Raw genomic sequence first — 19,597 nt, 5'->3', positions numbered from 1 at the left:
ACACACACACACACACACACACACACACACACACACACACACACAGCTGAAACTCTCAGCTCTGATCGTTTTGCTATTCATCCATTCTGCAACAGAAATCACTGAATTATGAAAATTAATTCATTCCGCGTCACGTTTCGCCTCCACCGGTGGAGCAGCTTCAGCTTCAGCTTCAGTTCAGTTCAGTTCAGTTCAGCTTCAGTTCAGCTTCAGTTCAGTTCAGTTCAGTTCAGTTCAGTTCAGTTCAGCTTCAGCTTCACTTCAGCTTCAGTTCAGCTGGACCGAACCTCAACTCTGACCAAAACTAAAGGTTCTTCTAGAGTTTACAACTCAAACCAAAGTTGGTGTGAAACAGCAAGAAACAGAGGGAGAGTTAAATGTGGAAGTGACGTCATGACCAGCCCCCCTCCCCAGTCATCATCATCATCATCATCATCATCATCATCATCGTGGTGAAAAAGGAAAGTGGCTCTCGTGGGATTAGGAGCCGCAAAGGTCGTATTGTTTGCGTGTGTGCGCGCGCGCGTGCAGCCGGGTCATTTGACCCAATTTAAATTTAAAAAAATAATCTAATCCCAACAACAAACAGAGACAATAACGGATTTGATGGAAAAAGCCAGTGGCCCATAAACGAACCAACCGTGTTCTGATGGATTAAAAGAGTTTTACTTTTTACCAGACATTTCTGCAGGATTAGAGATTTTAGTCGGAAATAAATATTCAAGTTTAAGTCATTTTTTGCTTCTTTTCACGCGCAGAAATAATAATAGTAAAAAAAAAAAAAGATGAACGCGTTTGTTATTAATCGTGTCGGTGTTTCGCAGCCAGCAGATAACATCTGGAAGGTGTTTTGTTCTGTTTTGTTGTGTTTTTTTTTAATCTGGGAGGTAAAATGAGGGGGAACGTGGCGCGCGCTCACCACCTGTTGCAGACCAAATAGCCTCGAGCTCCGGCCGCCAGACTGCACGCGAGAAACGGATGGATGGATGGATGGATGGATGGATGGATGGATGGATGGATGGATGGATGGATGGATGGATGGATGGATGGATGGATGTGAAACTAAGTTTTTCTGCTTTGACTTGTTTTGTCTCCACTCTGCCGGTCAGTTTGACACATTTGACCTTTTGATCAGATTTTATTTCATTTTTCTGAGACATTTCAGGCCCTTCATTCCGTCCATCACCTGTGTTTGCGCAGGCTGGCAGCGCCTTTATTTAATGTTTGAACAAGGGCGCCTTGTGGACTCGACCTTTTTTCACAAAACAAATGTGGGGTAATGTTTACTATTACATTTTTGCCTCTTGTATGTTTATCATTTTCTTTTTTAATTAAAATATCCTGAATTTGAAAGGAAAACAAAGTGCGTAAACTGTGAATTATTAGTGGAAAAGAACAAATGAAATCGTTTTCTTCAGTTAGCATTAATGAAACATTGAGTTTCTCTGCTTTTTAAAGCTCGCTGAGTTTTCTCTTTAGGTGTCACCAACACGTTGTATCAGCTTTGAAAAATACATCAAGCGCTCCATGTGTTCAAAAAGCCTTTTTCCATCACATCAAAGCTACAGAGCTGATATAGGGAGAGAAATTATTAATTTTACGGGGCCTCGGGGCCTGCAGGGGCCCAGCGTTCATGGGAATAAAATGTAACAAAAAAGAAAAAACATGAGGGAATTTAACGCGTCCACTGCGACCTTTTAGAAACAAATTGTTTATCAGCGGCCTTCTCGGCTATTACAAGCAATTCAGCTGTTCGGATCAATAATTAATGGGCCAAGCAACGATCCCCTGACCTCTTCAAAGTCCGCCTGAGAGACTGAGAAGGAGATGGATAAATACCGAGTGGCCTCTTCAAATATTCATCTGCCGCTCCCCCGGGGACCAAGCCTGCAAAGACACAACGGCCCTAATCTACCTCACACACACACACACACACACACACACACACACACACACACACACACACACACACACACACACAGAGTGACACACTCCCCCCAGATTTAAAACGGTTAGGAAAATTAAGGCCGAGCTGTTAGCTCATCATAAGGATTATTATTATTATTATTATTATTATTATTATTATTATTATTATTATTATTATTATTGGTTCGGATCAGCTTGACATTAAGATGCATGCAGGATTTTTCCCCCTCGTCTTATTTAATAAAAACAGAGGAAAGTGTTGGTGGGTTAACGGAACAGCAGGAGCAGTTTGATGAAACATTAAATTAAAAACGGAGGATCTGCGTGGAGCCATTAGAAAAAGGCGCTTTTCCGCCTGGCTTCGTCTTTTTTTTTAGCGGACTCCCCTTCAATTTACCGCTAATTTAAAACGTTATCCAGTTAAGACAACTCTGGGATTTACAGCATGAAGAGAGGAAACGCTCTGCGAACGAAACCAGGCCCACACTTTGAACTCAAACGGTTTGGTTGAGAATAGCAACATAACATCCATTACTGCAGAAATATAAAACATTTAAAACGAGGTTAACATTAAAAAATGCAGAAGTTTAACTAATCGGCTTCAGCAACAAAACTCTGAAAAATCTGTTACAGAAGAAGAGAAATAACGGTCTATACCTGCGGATGGAAAATCCTTCCCGCTTTTACTGATGAGGCCATTAGAAAATACGGTGGGATGCTGAAGCAGTTGGTTATTTGTGCTGACATCCTGCTAAAAAGGAGAGCAAATAGGAACTGGCTTTAAAGTAGCAAAAAAAAGTCATCCTCAATTTGCTTTAAAATAAAAATAAATCATAAACAGACAGATGACAACACGTGATGAGAGCCTGCCAACACAAAATGAGCGAGAAAGAAAAATCAAAACTCAAACAATTTCAAGTATCCAAATTTCAAAAAATTTATTCATTTTTCAAACTGCATATTGAAAAAAAATATATATACTCAGCTGAAATTGTAACTGTTATAAGGATGGTATTAGTTCCGGTAATATAAACATGGAGTGTTTGGCTTCTGCGTACAGGCCACAATTCTTTTAAAAAATACAACTACGGGAATGGATTTGGAAATAAAAACTTAAAATGTCACAGTAAATATACAGAAACTGTACAAATCAATTAGAAAATAAAGAGCACAAGCGTCATATCCCTAACAGATGAGAAGTGGGAGACGGAAATATAAATTAACAACCTATGACAGGAAAAAGTGTCATGTTCTTGTAAAAGAAAATTGAAAGAAAAAAAAAGTTTAGTAATATTGACCTTTAAAAGAAAAAAAAATAACAGTATTACCTGCTTATGTCCCCTTTCTTTCCAATGTTTGCAGTAATTAAGGAGCATATAATCCCAGTTCTGCCATTTTCACCTTTTAATATTTTCTGCAGAACTGGCGTTGCTTTATATAAAAATTGCAACCTCTTGCAGTTTAACAATTTCATCTGATTGTAATGTTTCTTTGATAAATACTGTACAAAAGGTGATTGCAATAATAAAACATTTGATTGCGACTCCCACTTTCTAGATTTCCAAACTTCACCGGCGGTGAAGGGGGTCTCCTACCGTTCCTCTAGAGCTTCCTTATTAAATGAAAGAGAGAAAAAAAGAGTGGTTTCGTTTTTCTTGGAGACTTCTATACAACTTTTTCCACCCCGAAATTTTTCTGTACAAAAATAGTCCAACGTTAAGTAGTCCAGAGTTTCTCTTATAAAAGTTCGGGTTGTTTTTTTCTTCTTCTTCTTCTCTTACTGGGTTCCGAGTCTCTTACATGTGAGTTAATGGCAGCGTGCCGTTGATCGTCGTCCCGGGCACGGTGCTCTGGTAGTGCCCGGACATGTGTAACCTGCTCTGGGCGCTCTGGTCGCTCACCTCGGCCCCCGGCAGGTACATGCTGATCATGTCCCTCAGGTCGCCGCTTTGGCAGCCCGGGGCGGCCCGGTGGGACGAAGAGGTGACGACGGGCGGGCTGGAGCTGCTGGACTCGGACTTGACCACCGAGGAGGGCCCCATGGAGCCCAGCGCGGTCATCCCCGGCGTGCTCTGCTGGGAGTAGGACATGGAGTAGGTCGGGGAGCCGTTCATGTAGCTCTGGGAGCTCGTCATGGAGTTGTACTGCAGGGCGCTCATGTCGTAGCGGTGCATGGACTGCATCTGGCCCGGATTGTGCGCGTTCAGCCCCGGGTGCTGGTAGCTCAGCTGATCCTGCATCATCCCGTAGCCGCCGTTGGTCCAGCCGTTCATGTGCGCCGCGTAGCTGTCCATCCGCTGGTTCACCCCACCGCCCAGTCCGGCCCCCACTCCCACGCCGACCCCAGTCCCCATCCCGTTTCCTCCAGGGGCCAGCAGCCCGCCGGGCAGGGTGTACTTGTCCTTCTTCATGAGGGTCTTGGTTTTCCGCCGGGGCCGGTATTTGTAATCCGGATGCTCCTTCATGTGCAGGGCCCTCAGCCGCTTGGCTTCGTCGATGAACGGTCTCTTCTCGCTCTCCGACAGAAGTTTCCACTCGGCGCCCAGCCTCTTGCTGATTTCGGAGTTGTGCATTTTGGGGTTTTCTTGCGCCATCTTCCTCCTCTGGCCCCGGGACCACACCATGAACGCGTTCATGGGTCTCTTGACCCGCTCCGGGCTGTTTTTCTGGTTCGGGCCGTTCCCCGGGGTGTTGGTGTTGCCCGTGCCCCCCGTGTTGGTCTGGGGAGCTGGGGGCTTCAGTTCAGTCTCCATCATGTTATACATGAGGAACAGCTTTCAGTTTGGAGCTTCCGAGCCGAAAAGAGGAAGGGGACAAACTCCAGCAGCCGGAGGCAGACGGAGGCAGGAGAGGGAAAAAGTTACCTGTCGATCTTCTCTGCAACTTTTCTCTGGACAAAAACAAGCATCAAGTCGCGTCTCCACACACTCTCCCTTCTCTCTCCCTTTCCCCACCGAGTGAGTGTGTGTCACAGAGTCAGCGTGTGAGTGTGTGTGACAAGAGAGGCTTTTCCCAAAAAGGTCCCCGCGATGTTGTGTCCACAAAAACTTCTCCCGCTTGGTGGAAAAAGCATCAACAAACTGCACTTTTTCGCTGCTCTGTCCGCCTGAGCCTTGACAACTCCAGATAGTTTTTGGACAAGTTAATAGACAACCATTCATGTGACTGGGCTGTCAGAGAATAAATGGCTTCGACCTGGCCAATCAGAGCGCGCGTTCTCCACGACGCGCCAATGAGAGCCTTAATTAGCATAATGGGCGGGGCCTAAATGCCCCGAAGCGGCAGAGGAAGCGCTCTCACTCTCAGGCTCAACATCCAATATAAAGTACATGTTTACTATTTTACACACTTCTGAAAATACTTTTTATCCGGGGTTATGTATGTATAACATAACTTTTTATATACAAAATAAAACTAATTAAATAATGTCTTAAACTTCCTATTTACTTGGAGTTTAAAAGATATTCAGAGATTGTATGTATGAGACAAAAATATCCTCTGATAGATTGTAAAGATTAAACCAAAAGTTATAATTCAATTAATTTGCCAGGATCAATTTGTTTTAGTAGCTCCTGTCACTCCTGTTGTTTCATTTTTTTAAAGGTTTTAATTCCTTTCATTTCCAGGCCTGATAAAACAACAACACTTAAATAAACTTTGTTAGTTAACTCAAAGCGCTGAATGGAAGAAGCCATGGCGGGTTTTAGCGTTGAAAAGAGGAAAGGTAATCCAAGACGCCCCCCTCCCCTCTTCTTCTCCTTCTTCTTCTTTTGTTTAGCCAAGTTGAATGCCAACACACAGAAGGCAGACGGGCTCATCTCAGCACAAATAAACGCTTTTTTTGTTTGGGATGTTGTCGCTACATCTGTCCGGACAAAGACCCAACTCCACTTCCACTTCCTCTGGTGCTGCTGCTGGCAGTGTGCAGGGAGGAGAAATAAAATATGAGGAATAATTCAAAATAAAGCGGATTTATTCCAAATCTAATTCCAACAAACATGTTGGTGAGTTTGGACTAAATAAATATATATATAAAAAAATCCAACAGCTGGTTCTGTTGTAATCAGAGCAGTAAGTGGATTCAGAGTAAAAGTTTTCAGAAGCTGGATGTTTCATCCCGCAGAAACACGCCGTGCTGCGTGACACAAGCGCCGCCTAGTGGACGAAACTCAAACTGCAAACAACTGCTGCTCCTCAGATCAGTTCAGCACAAATAAAATACGTAAAAAATGTTCATCCAGAAGCGAAACTTTTTTTATTCTACCAGCAGCAGCAAACCAAAGCTAAATCAATCACACATGATTTCATGTAAACACGAGCATCCAGATTAAATCATAAAAGCACAGAGATCAAGACATATTATTTTTGTTTTAGTCATTTGATAATAAATGGAGGGCAGACCCCCCTCCCCGCTCTCATTATGCCGGCCTCGGCCACCTTACATAAGATTCATCTTGTGCTTAATAGGCAGCGAGGGGCGACACATGCAGCTCGGTCCATTATGATGCAAGGTTGAAATGGGCCGCTCGGCTGCTATCTGCATCTGAGTGTGTTCCCCGCTACCTCTAATCTGCTTATGATAATAAAGGAACAGCGGGGCCCTGCTGCTGTCTGAAAGCAAGGCCCCCAGCCAACCGCGGGAATGGCCCCTGCATCCACAATCATCCCGAATTAAAGCCGCTGCTTGACAAAAACCGGGGGAAACTAGCGGGGCGGCTCCCTGCGACCCCCCGCCACACCATCCAGGACGGATCCTGCAAAAATATACAACAAGCGGCGCGACACCAAAAACACGGTTTGATGGAGGCACAAGAGCAGGAGAGAGTAAAAACACACTGGAGCTGAAATCTAATTCAAGCTGCGAAGGACCCCGGTTAAGTTTTTAACTTGTTGCGCCAAAAATTGTGCAAGTTTACCAGACCAAATATAAATACACACATGCCAAAAATACAGAGAAACATTAATAATAGCAAAATGAAACGATAATGGATTTGTTAATAACGAAAGAGTCAAAGAAGATGCAGATAAAATGATAATGTATTTGCAGCCACTAGGGGCCGTGCAGAACAAAACGCAGCAGTCCGACTCGATCTGATCAGAAAATTCAAATAAAAACCCACCGTTTGATATTTATTAGAATTTATACTCAGGCTTAACACAATATGCGCTAAAATGAATATAAGTTAAATTTTATACAGATTATAGTTCGACGCAAAAGACGAAAACAAATATTTATTCACACTAATCATTAAAAAACACAGTTAAGCGAAATCCAATCAAATGGGAAAAAAAGTTGCACAAATGAGTCCAGTTCGGTGAAAATGTGAATTATTTAATATTAATCGCTTTAATAATATTCTGTCGTTAAATTGTCAAATATAAAATATTCCCCATAATGTTTGTTATTTTTCTAAACTGTCCAAAGCGAAAAACATCTGAGAGTCAAGTTCATAAAGCCATGCGGTGTCATTCCACAACACTGCATGCTTAACACACACACACGCTCTCACACACACACACCAGCTGAAACACACACTTACATGCACACGGACACGCAGAGCCTCTCGCTCGGGGCTTCTCCTCTCCATCGCAGTTCAACTTACTGCCACTTCGGGACTTGTCTTCCTCTCCTCTTGATTGGCACAAATTAAACAACTCGCCGTTTCGCTCAACTTCCCCGGAAATCTTCAGCCGTCGCCGCGGCCCAAATGAGTCCGGCGGCAGCAGCTCCAGGTCCGGCTGCGTCCCGCCCCGCATGTCGCCTCCCCTCCGTAGCCCCCGGGAGTCCGCGCGGTTCGGATCCGACCGCCGGGGTGCCTTCGCTGGGCGTGCGGAGCCGCGCAGCCCCGCTCTCTGTCTGGAGCTCCGCTTGTCTTCTCTCCGCGAGTCTCTGCAACAAGAAAAGCCGTTTATGGCGACACACAATGTGAAAAGGGGGCCGATTTAAAAAGGAGAAGAATGCAAGCAAGAACAACAAAAGTCAGTTATAGCAAAGTCTGTGCCTCTCCTATCTTCCACCCCCTAGCTTAGCCCACATAATGAGCAGGAAAAAGCTTTATATTTTGTTCACTGGGTATTCACAGATAATTTGAAGCCATTGTTTCTGCCACAGATGGTTCTTTTTAATACAATAACGGTGCTCTTTGTGAATAGCGAGCCCACAATAAAAATCTAAAGCGTCCTCCTGAATAACCATTTTGTTCTCTCTTGTATAGGCCGAACAAAAGCGCCAGTGAGGTAATGGCCTGCCTTATTGAAAGCCTCAGAATGGGGATTTGATAAAGATTTTTTTTTCGCTCCTTTTTTTCTTTTTGCAAAGTAAACGGCGATGTCAAAGAGAAAGTGACACGGGATGAAAAGGGGGAACAAGCTAGAAAAGGTGCCTGCTGCTGCAAGTTCCACATATTATTATTATTATTATTATTATTATTATTAATATTATTATTTACTTTTTTGTGTTTTGTGCAAAAACTATTTGAGATGGAGTTTAACAATAAAGGGGGGGGTGGTCAGGTGCACGGAGCTTTAATCCAGAATACATTAAAGGTCTGCTCTGGATTAAAACAGAGTGATGCAGGGTTTGTTCCTTTCCGCTGAAATGCATGGAGATGAGTCTGACTGGAGCAACCTGCTGAGGTCCGGATGCGCACCTGCACGGCGCATCCTGCGGCCTCCGGTTTGATGCGACCCGTAATTAACTGCAGGCTGATCAATAAAGCATTTAACGGATGTACAATGCGCGCGCAGGCGGATGATCCCGAGCCAAACATATTGGATGTCTGTGATCGTTACAAGGTGAGGACACGCTGTCTGTCACAGGATGGAGGCTGGAGGGCAGCAGGTGAAGGGATGAGGAGAGATGAATAGCAGGAAGAGGAGGATGAGGAGGAGGAAGGGGGGATGAAGGCCCAAATAATGGAGGAAGGAAAAGATGAGCAGAGGAGAGAGGAATCCTTTTTAAAACCAGAACATCAGCCCTGCTCCAAAGAAAACCACCCAACAACACATCTACATATATTTACCTGTCAGGTGAGCAGATTTAAGATCTAATAGTAATAAATAAAAATTACATCCAAATGTGTAAAAAGTGACAGAATTCCTTCAAAGAATCACAATTTCTGTTAAACCCATTTTCATATTGGGTTGTATCAATTTATTTAATGTTCCCAAAACCCATTAAAAAAACCTTAAAATATTAATAAATAGCTGCTTCTGTATTCAATATCCTACAACTAACTACTGAACATGTTTATGTTTTAATGTTATTTGGCATCAGACAGATTAAAATTGTTTAGATTTGATCATAAAATAAGATTTAAGCAGCTGACGGCCACATAAAGGCACCAGCGGGCCGGGTTTGGCCCCCGGGCCTCCAGTTTGACACATGATAAAAGTTTTCATCTCCTACAGTGATAGAGAAATGTTTTTTTTTATAACTTAATCATCTTTCACCGAAGTCCCTTCAGTTTCTTCTAAGCAGGTTTTTAATTAATGACATTTAGAACTGGAAACTCAATATTCTTTATTTACTCTCCAAAATATTCATCATGCCAGCTGCACTTTGCAAAAAGCAGAATTAAATATTTTTAAACTCTTCCATTTTCAAAATAAAAAAGTGAAATGACTGCTGCCTACACGAGTTAAAGCAGCAGCAAAAATAAAACCACCAAACCGCCACACAGTCAGCACTGCTGGGTTTTATTTGGAGGAATGAGATCCACCTTCAAGCATCCGGGGTCAAAGTTCATATGAGGGAGTGCATGGCAGCAGAAACCAGACAGCAGCTTGGAGTTAAATAAAAACTGAACCAAAGGAAGAAAACAAAACCCAGATGAGAGAGAGAAGATCAGCGCTCTGAGTGAAAAACTCAGATTTATCTGATCAATCTGAACCAGCAGCAGGATTTTAATTCTGACCTGAGGAGGGAGAACAGGATCGCATGTTTCAAAAACTGCAAAACGGAGAGAAAGGCCCGCTGCACCATGGGAGCTTTTAGAAAGGCCACAACCATCACTGAATGCTAATGCCTGTTACACACACACACACTAAATATTCACATGTGGTTTTGCACGTTCACACAAATGCATATTACACATGCATGCTAACACCTCCATATGCATGAGAGCCGACACATTTTCAGCGTCTGTTTGTGTTTTTTCTGCAGCGCTGCCTGATGGAGGAGCCACAGTGGGCTTTTCTCCCTTTGTGTGTCTGCAAAAGCATAGCGTGCGCGCGCGTGTGTGTGTGTGTGTCAATGTGTGTGCGGCACACACATTGACACAGTACTCAGTGAAAAGGGAGGCCCTGGCTGAAGGAAACACGGCTAGCCAACTGTCAATCATGGCGCACGCACAAACATGACCACACACACAGAAAGCCGCCCATTCATTAGCGCTGATGTTCTGGTTCTTATGGATCGTTATGCAGTTAGAGCTGCGTTCAGTCCAGCCGAGGCGCTCAGCATCACCAAACGTCTGCATGAGGTCAGACTCTCTGTCAGCACACCTGGTGTTGCTAAATTCATCTTTCCTGTCTTCAACTCTACTATCAGAAGTACATTGGGGGCATCAGTTATTGTCACAATACATTCCAAGTAATAATGTTTACGATCCTCCAAAACTATCCACAGGCTTAAATCAAAACATAATTAGCTGTACTGATGGCCTAGTCAAAGTAAAAACCTAATTTTTGTCCACATTTGAAGACTTTTATGAGCTTGAACTATTTTGCAGAACAAAATGATTCCAAGAGACTAAGGACTAAAGTCCCAGGAAGAAAATTCCTCCAGGCGTTTCTCTTTAGTCGCATTGATTACAGCAGCAGCGTCTTCACAGGTCTGAGTAGAAAATCCTCCATCTGATCCAGAACGCTGCTGCTGGAGTTCTGACTAAAACCAGGAGGTCAGAGCACATCACCCAGTTCTACAGCGAGAGAATAAACTTCAAAATACTGTTAGTTTATAAATCACTGAAGGCTTGGCACCATAATACGTTACAGACCTGTCATCGTCATGGCAACCCTCCAGACCTTTTGGGTGTTCTGGTTCTGCATCCAGAACCAGAACCAAACATGGAGAAGCAGCTTTCAGCTTCTGTGCTCCACAAATCTGGAACAAACTTCCAGAAAACTACAAAACAGCCGAAACACTGAGTTCCTTTAAATCTAAGCTAAAAACCGTTAGAGCTGCTCTGAACCATGATAAGTAGAAAATTGGTCATATTTGATGAGTAATGTTGATTTTTAACAACGGCACTCGATGTTTGTTACTGGTTTCTCATCTGGTGACTGTATGTTGTGTTTGTGAGTTTTTATTTTCGTGTTTTTACGATGTAAAGAACTTTGAACTGCCTTGTTGCTGAAATGTGCAAAACAAACCTTAAATTTTTCAGTTTTGGCTCCAGGGAGAAAAAGTTTGGACTCCACTGATTTAGAGTCTGGTGTGAAATCATCATCATCAGCAGAGATTAACCTCATTTATGCAAAAACGAATGAAAGCAAACCTTCCCACAAAGCCAAGACGTCTGTCGGACAGATATTTAAACTCTTGGCACCAGAGAAATAAAACATTTTTAAAATTGCTCATTTTAAAACATTAAGTTAAATTTGATGTTTCTCCAAAACCAGATCTCTGATGTGTGACAGCTGATGAGCAAAATGACATATTTATTGAAACACAACAGACAGAAAAGTGTGAAAACCACCAGCTGTTCATCTGAAAGAACGGAGGCAGAAACTGCTCCTCGGTATGAACTGAACTGTGCGTATGCAGCCCTGCAGTCAGACAGTGAAGACCTGTGAAAACCCAACACTCCTGTGTGCCTGACCCATTCCACCAGATGATGCAACACAGCTTTCAACTTTCTATGTGGACAGAAAACTTTTCTGAAAAGGGAAGAAAAAAGCCTTTAAAATGCAAGTGTGGACATAAATTTTCATATCTGAGCGGCTCTTTTCAGGCGGCCTGCCTTCTGGCTGCTGTCAGAAAGGTGCAGGACACAGAGCGCAAAGTTGAGGATTAAAGCTCTGAAGATACCAAAGTGCTGACCACCAGCAGAGAGCATCCGGCTGGTCAGTCCAGCAGTTGTTTGCCCAGGCGGCGGCGGGGAGATACACAGACACAGCTGCCAGATATTTGCTGAACAACACACTTTGTTGGCATCTCATTATAAAGCACAAACAGCTTGAGCAGATCTGGAGGGAACTCTGGGGATCGCCATGTTTTCAGGCTCACGTTTTACTCCAACTCTTCCTGATATCAGTCCAAACTGTCAGTCCAGGTAACTGCAGGGTCTGTAAGTAATTATTCACATTTAAACTGATTCTAATGTAAAAACCCGACAAAAACAAGCAACATTTTCAATTCAAAACCCCATTTTGAACCTAACTTATTGAACAGATGGACATATGAGCTCAACAAAAAATATTCGTGTTAAATCTGTTGTTTAATTTTCAATTTTATTTGCAATTGATTTTAATTGGAGGAGATGGATTTGTTCACAGCTGTTTTAATAAACATGGAAAAGTTACTGCAGCTTTAACAGTCAGGAAAGTAGAAGATGCACATGATCCATATTTTATGACACTATAAAACAAACATCACTCTGTTTTTAACATGCAGAAATCAAATAATCTTTTTTACATATTTAGTTAAATGTAACTTTGTTGTGAACCATTAAATTTTCAGGATTAGATTTAAGATTAGACACAGAATTACACGTCCTTAGATTACCTTGATGCTGCCGTCTGTGTCAGTTTTAGTCTTCATGCTTTATAAATGGTTCCTAACTTGAACAATTTAAAGTTGAACAGATGGTTTTTAGTTCTGAGGTCATGTTTTTTAACTCCTGACATATTGAATATTTAAATAATTCATCATTACATGGATGGGAATATTTATGACAACATATCAGACATGCATCCACTTAATGAAGGTTATTTAAAAGCACAGCCAGTTTATGTGATGGACAGTTAATAACGATCAAGTCATAGAAGAGTTTGTGGATTTGTTATTGATTGCCTTCACATATTGTCTGTCAGGATGACGAGGAAACGGAGATCAGATTAGATGAATAAGGAAATCTCTCTGAGGAGAAATGAAGTCAGATTATCAGTCGGCTCAAAGAGAAACTCATCATCTGAGCAGTCAGTTACAGAGGCGACATGAAGCAACGCAGTTTAATCTGTTTTACAGGCATCTGTGATGAAGCAACAGGAAACAAACGGCATCAGTTTCGCATCACGTCTGTGAAACAGGCAGGAGTTGATCACACTCTGGCGCAGCACGTCTGTCAGAATCACAACGTGAAACTGGAGTTTTCTACTCTGGAGTTTAACCTCAGAGTGTTTCATCAGCCTGGCGGGTCACCAGGTTTTACCTGCCCCCCGCCAGGCTGAGCGTTTATTGTTTATTTATTGTTCGTTTAATTTAAATTGAGGTTTTTATACAGCAGTAACAGTGACAGGATAGCTTCACGGTTGATGTTTTGAACTGTGAACTGAACTGCAACTTTTACAGGAATCAACACCAGAAGCTCACAGACAGCAGATGGATGGACGGCACCTTGAACCTTCACAGCTGTTTTATACGACACTTTGTGGGAATATTTGTTTTTGGCAATTTGGGGAAACTTTAAACGCTGCAAAAACAAAATTTTACAAAGTATTTTTGTTTAGTTTCAAGCACAAATACCTCAGTAAAACGTGAATTGTGCAAGTTACTTTTCACCAACACCGGAGTGTTTGTTTTGAGCCAATAATTCAATAATATTCATCTAGAGATGAATATTGATAAAAAATATTAGTTCTCCTGGCAGATTTTTGCACTTATACCAAATAAATATTTTCTCTGTTATAAAATAAAGAGAAGTGAAACTAGTACTTTTTATAAATGTTCAAGAATTATTGACTTAAACTCCTGTATCCAGGTGTCAAACTCGAGGCCTGGGGGCCAAATCTGGCTCGCCGTAGCTTTTTATGTGGCCCTGTAGACTGCAAATTTTCTCAAAATTGGCCAAAACATTTAAGTGACTTGTTAAGTTATAGTCTGATACTGCGTGTAATAAAAAGTCACATTTAATGTCACACATTAGAACAAATATTGTAAAAATTCCTTGCAAACATATCTAACTGGCACAGAAAAAATACTAAAGCAATCACAAAATGCTGGAGGAACAGCTATTTATTGATATTTTAAAAGTTTAGTTGGTTTTGTCGATATATTCTGGCACAACCGGCCCTTTAAGAACATTCAGATTTTTTAAATGACCCAAAATGAAACTGAGTTTGACACTAAAAAGTTGCTTGTAACTTAGTTTTGTCTTAATTCAAGTCTATTAAGATATTTGCACTTGGAAACTAAACCCAAAGTACTTGGTAAGATTTTGTGATTTATTATTTTTTAAGTCATTCTCAAGTTGCGCATATTTTATATTTGATCTGAAAATGTAACTATCCATTTCTAAGCCTGTCTTGCACTCATGCGTTGCTTCGTCCCAATAAGCAAACACACTCCTCTGCACACACAGATACACACGCAGCTACATTACACATGTACACATATAGGATATGTCACACTTCCTCCATCATACACTCATCTCTCTGCAGCCGCTGCTGGTTTTGTTTACAAGCCCATTTGAATGAGAATGGATCCCTCTCGGATGTTTCTAGAAAGCGGTCTAATCCACGGCGGCTGCCGCCAAGCCCCGGCCCTTTGTTTGGGATTACTGCAGCTTAGCGCTAGCTAACAATGAAGAGATGAGCAGCTCACCTCATCACCGTTAATGAAGTGTGGAGAGTCATTTAGCCGCTAGCTAGCTGCTACCGAGCCGTGATGATACCTTCACACACCCCTGCACACCAACACACACACTCTCACAAACACATGGACAGGTCTACTTATACACACCTGTTTTCATATGACACTGAGGATATGGACTACATTTAATTATAAATATTCTGGTTGCCACAGAAACAAGCATGAACTAAATTCACTAAGTAGCTTCGAAGTTGGAAAAAGTGCATTAATGTATGAAATTAATAAGTGTAGCTACCATGTCCATCTTCAGTCCAGACCAAATGTAAACATTTACCAAATATGGCTCCACCATTTACATAAAAGAACCAATTACTTTTAAGCTGCAACAATTTCAAATTTCTAAAATATTTAAATTCTTTCATAGCTGCAAACTCATGGTGGGCGATATGGACTTAAAGTTTTATCACAATATTTTGTGGTTCTATTGTGATAACGATAAAAATGACCATAAGAACTAGTATTATCTCAGCCCCACAAACTCAAACGCAGAAAATAAACAGAAAATAACTCTAGACTAAAAACCCACCTGGTTAAATATTACCAACATTATATCAAAATATGTCTGTCACACTGTTGACTCACTTGTGTTTTCTCTATAAATTCGTAGTTTTATGTTTTTATGATGTAAAGCACCTTGAACCAGCTGGCTGCTGAAATGTGCTACAGAAATAAACTTTGATTGATTAACTGGAATGAGAGATACACCAATCCGATATCAATATCTGTATCTGTATCGGTCCTGATATTGAAAAAACTCTATATCAGGTATTAGTGAAAGTGTGTGGATCTATTCAGTCTAACTCTATGCTTTGTGATTTATTTTTCTTTCTGAACCATTTGAAAGGTTTGCCGCTCAGACATGTTGCCATAGCAACCGACTGACAACGGCTCCACTAATGTATCAGGATTCAACTCTGTAAAACTTTGGTGTTGCACACATAATGTTACATTGCAACGTTTAAAGAGTTAATTCAATGATTTGGCACTGAAGGAGGAAACACAGATAAAAAAATAAAAGGTACTTTTCCTCGTCTTGAAAACAATTAATGCTGGAGAGACTGAATCTTAAATCAGAAGCTTAGTCTTCAGGATATTCTTGGTCACAGCTGATGTTCAGGTTGCCTCATTATTGGCTCCTCACATTTCAAACTGCTGCTCTCTCTTCTTGGTTCCCAATAAGCTCTTTAACCAGAAAAAAAGCTTTTCTTTCTTATGAGTCGATGCTGCAAACACAAGAGCCACATGCTGACGCTCACTGGTCTGTGTGTTGAGAATCTAAGCCTTGGTCACCAGGGCAGAGAGGCTCCAAGGCAACAGGACATCCAGGAAGGTTTAAGCTTGGCAGAAGCACACACAGATTGCAGAGGTCCACACTGAGAGTATGTTGGCTCGGCTTCTAACAGGGACTGAGCCTGCGATCTGATTGGTGCGGAGCAGGAGGGACAGGGAGAGTTTTCATGTTTATCCAGGTTTGTGGATGAGCTTGATGGTCAGACCTTGGTTGGTGAGGAACTGGCTCTGTTTTGGTTACATAGCAGGACATTCCCCTGGCCTTACATGCACTGGAACCAAAATGGAGGAACAAACAGTGCTGGATGAATGTTACATTTTCAGCTTTTTTAAAAATGCCGTTTAAATCTAAACAATATAGTTTAAATTCTCTAAAAAAACATCAATGTTGCGGTGAGTGAGGAAGAAAGCAATCACAATTTTCTAGAAAAGTCAAATGAGTGACAGAGCGTTCACACCAGCCCTGTTTGGTCCGCTCTGATCAAACTCCAGTCCATTTGTCTAGAAAGTCCGGTCCGCTTGGGGAAGCGTGAATCCTAATCAAACTCTGGTCCGCCTGAAAACCTAAGTGACCTCTGGTGCGATTCGAATGCATATGTGGACCTGAGACCGCTCCAAAAGCAGGAAGTGGACTACAGCGCAGGGCATTCTGGGTAAATACAACCAAAACAAACGTGTTAGCCTAGCGCTAGCAGGAGAAAAGGCTACTAGTCTTTTAAAGACAGAAAATAAATCCTCCAACCACTAAAATCTGACGCCATTCCATATTGTGAAGAAGGAGGTTGCAACATCAATTTCTTCGGTGTCTTCAGAGGTTTCTGTGTCGTTTTCTTCAGTTGTTCTCGGTGCAGCGCCCCCACAGGCCTGGAGGGGAACAGGTTTTTCAGATGGTTTGGTTTGTTTGACTCAGTGCAGGATGACGGATAATCACAGCAGCTGAAAATGTAACAAATGTTGCAACTTTGATCCCAAATTGAACCAAATCTACTGGAAAATCAGGAGTGAAAACATCCTCAAAGTCTAGAGACATAAACAAATGAAAAGCACAATTTAATATTTATGTCAAGGTATATTTTTGTAGAAAAGGGTTTTCATAACTCCACCTGGAGATCAAATAATCAAACTAAAATATTTTCACATTTAAAGAGTTTTTGTAGATTTTGTTCTCATGTATGATGAAGTATTATGACAAAACCGAGAAGAAGAAAAAACTATTTTAAGAATTACGAGAACAAAGTTGTAAAAATACTACGGCTTTATTCTCGTAATATTTTGTCTATTTTTGCAATGTAACTTTATTCTCATATTATTTCAACTTTTCTCTTGAAATAGTATGGCATTTCTTTGTATGTCTTTATTCTTCTCATAATTTTCTTAGCATGGTCCTCATCCTTCGTCGTACTCAAGTAAAAGTTTTCCAATAAGAGATTAGAGCAGGACTGATAAAAAAGAAAAGACCACCAGACTAGCTCAGTTTTGAGCATTTTGGAAAGCACACAGAAATAAAATGGTTAAAACAAATATCCAGACTTGGAGCAAAGATAAACTAGGCTGAGCTGCAGATCAAACCCTGGTGGGTTCAGGTTCTGGTTGCAGCTCAGTGTTGATCTTACAGCCGAGAAACTTGGCACGTCTCTGACAATGTGTGGGTTCAGGAAACGGCGGTGAGAGCGAGACGCTGCTTAATGATCCCTGAACACACTTACACACACCGGTCGTCCTCCTCCTTAAACACTGCCTGTTGAATTTCACAACCAGCGTTTAAAAGTCTGACTGTGTTTCAGCCCACGGGAAAACAAACCCGGCCTGTTTGTCCAACTCGGGGCGTCTTTACCTCTGTGTGCCAAACTCGCTCTGCTGAGCGGCGTGAAAGGTGAACGGAGGGCTGAGACCCGACCACAGCATCCTGTCCCAGAACAGTTTGAAACACAAAGTTAACCTGAAGCGTCTGCTTACAGCAGACTCTCAAACTGTGGTCCCCGGACCACCGGTGGTCCGCAGGCGGCCCCTAGTGGTCCGCGAGGTACTGCATGTAAACAACCGTTTGTGAGCTCAAAGTGATGCTACAGTTAGCTTACCAAAGGATTGTGTTGAAAATGAACAGTGGATAAATCACTAAAACAAAAGCCTGAAGATACCGGTGGAAAGTTTCTCAGGGTGAGTCGCAAAACTTTTGTTTTGAACATGAGTACGATAAATACGCAACATGCTACATGAATGCAGATCCCAGTCTGTGCTGAATGCGATATGACGGTGAGCAACACTGCGCCCCGCGCTGACTAACTGCATCCTAAAATAAAATGATTTATGTTGGACTATGGAGCTGAAAGTAAATGTTTGTTTTTACTAGCGCAATTCAAGTGCTTTTTTTTATTACGGTTCTAAATTACAAATAGTCCTAAAACGTTACTGTTGCACAGGACACTTGTCGTAAAGAACGTTTTTGATTTCCATGTGTTGGAAAGCTTAGAATCTGTAAATAACTCAAAACGCCCTGAGTCGTCGTGTTCATTATGTGATTCTAGTGATACGAGGATCTTTAGGAATCTGTACACTGCAAAAACACAAAATCTTACCAAGTATTTTTGTCTTGTTCCTATTGCAAATATCTTAGAATACTTGAAATGAGAGAAAAATAACTTAGAAGTAAGTTCAGGAAGATACAGGAGATTTATTTTAAGACAAAAAGTTCTGGTTCCACTGGCAGATTTTTCACTAAACATTTTTCCCACCAGTGAAGGAACCACCTGCTGTTTGAATGAATAGTTTTCACCAATATTTACCTAAAACAAGCTCCTGCATCTTGCTGAACAGTTCCTTTAAGGTAAGTTCACTTAAAAATTACACAAAAGCAAGACATTCGTACTAGAAACCAGACAAACATCCATGGTATGATTTTGTGTTTTTTCAGTGCAGGTTCAGAGCATTTTTCCCACTGCTGAGTGGAAACAAACCATGTGCAACATGAACAGATGGAAACATCTGTCCTGACGTTCCAGCGTGTGAATTAGAGGTGAGTTAAATAGAAAATGCATTATGCTATCAGTGTATGATTATCACTCATCCCTGCTGCTCTGCTTTCTCATGTTGCTCCATGTAATCCAATTATCTTCATGTAAGCATGTTGTGTGGCGTCATATTCTGGACTCCTGCGGCTGACACCTGCAGCATTAACCTCCGCCAGGCTGAACGCCGAGCCTCACATGGAGACAAAACACACAAACCGTCATAAGAAACGATGCAGGACGTTTAACCAGAGGTGGACAGAGAACCAAAACATTCAAGTAACGAAGCTTCAACACATTTTTACTCAAGTCAGAGTAAAAAGCATTTAGTAAAAAGTCGACTCAAGTGATTAATAATTTAATATTTAAAAACTACATCATCGTTAAGCTAAATTGAATTTTTTTTATTTTAAGGACCAAAATGACAATAATTCATGTAAGAAACAAAAAAAAAACAAAATCAAAAGATTTTTCTCAAATCAGTGTCTTTTAATAAAAAATGTACAAAAATCAGTAAAAATTTGCCAGAAAACTTTTCTAGAAAAAACTTGGAAATTTCTGA

General features: G+C 41.5%; 1 protein-coding gene and 1 long non-coding RNA gene across 2 annotated transcripts in view; both read right to left on the bottom strand.

The window, feature by feature from the left end:
- LOC103155241 (uncharacterized) overlaps positions 1-2,602 on the bottom strand; it is a 44,291-nt gene extending 41,689 nt beyond the window's left edge. The window contains exon 1 of the long non-coding RNA XR_001659398.1: positions 2,584-2,602. This is a non-coding gene — a long non-coding RNA (uncharacterized LOC103155241). The remainder of the gene's footprint in view (positions 1-2,583) is intronic.
- A 245-nt stretch (positions 2,603-2,847) lies between these two features.
- sox2 (SRY-box transcription factor 2) lies at positions 2,848-5,140 on the bottom strand. Its single transcript, XM_007576871.2, has one exon. The coding sequence runs from the start codon at positions 4,689-4,691 to the stop codon at positions 3,723-3,725; it is 969 nt and encodes a 322-aa protein (XP_007576933.1). The 5' UTR covers positions 4,692-5,140; the 3' UTR covers positions 2,848-3,722.
- Positions 5,141-19,597: the final 14,457 nt, after the last annotated feature.

This window comes from Poecilia formosa, unplaced genomic scaffold (assembly GCF_000485575.1).
Source record: "Poecilia formosa unplaced genomic scaffold, Poecilia_formosa-5.1.2 Scaffold419, whole genome shotgun sequence".
Lineage (NCBI taxonomy): Eukaryota > Metazoa > Chordata > Actinopteri > Cyprinodontiformes > Poeciliidae > Poecilia > Poecilia formosa.
The sequence above is the reverse complement of the archived record's forward strand: the minus strand, read 5'-3'. Positions and strand labels throughout refer to the sequence as shown.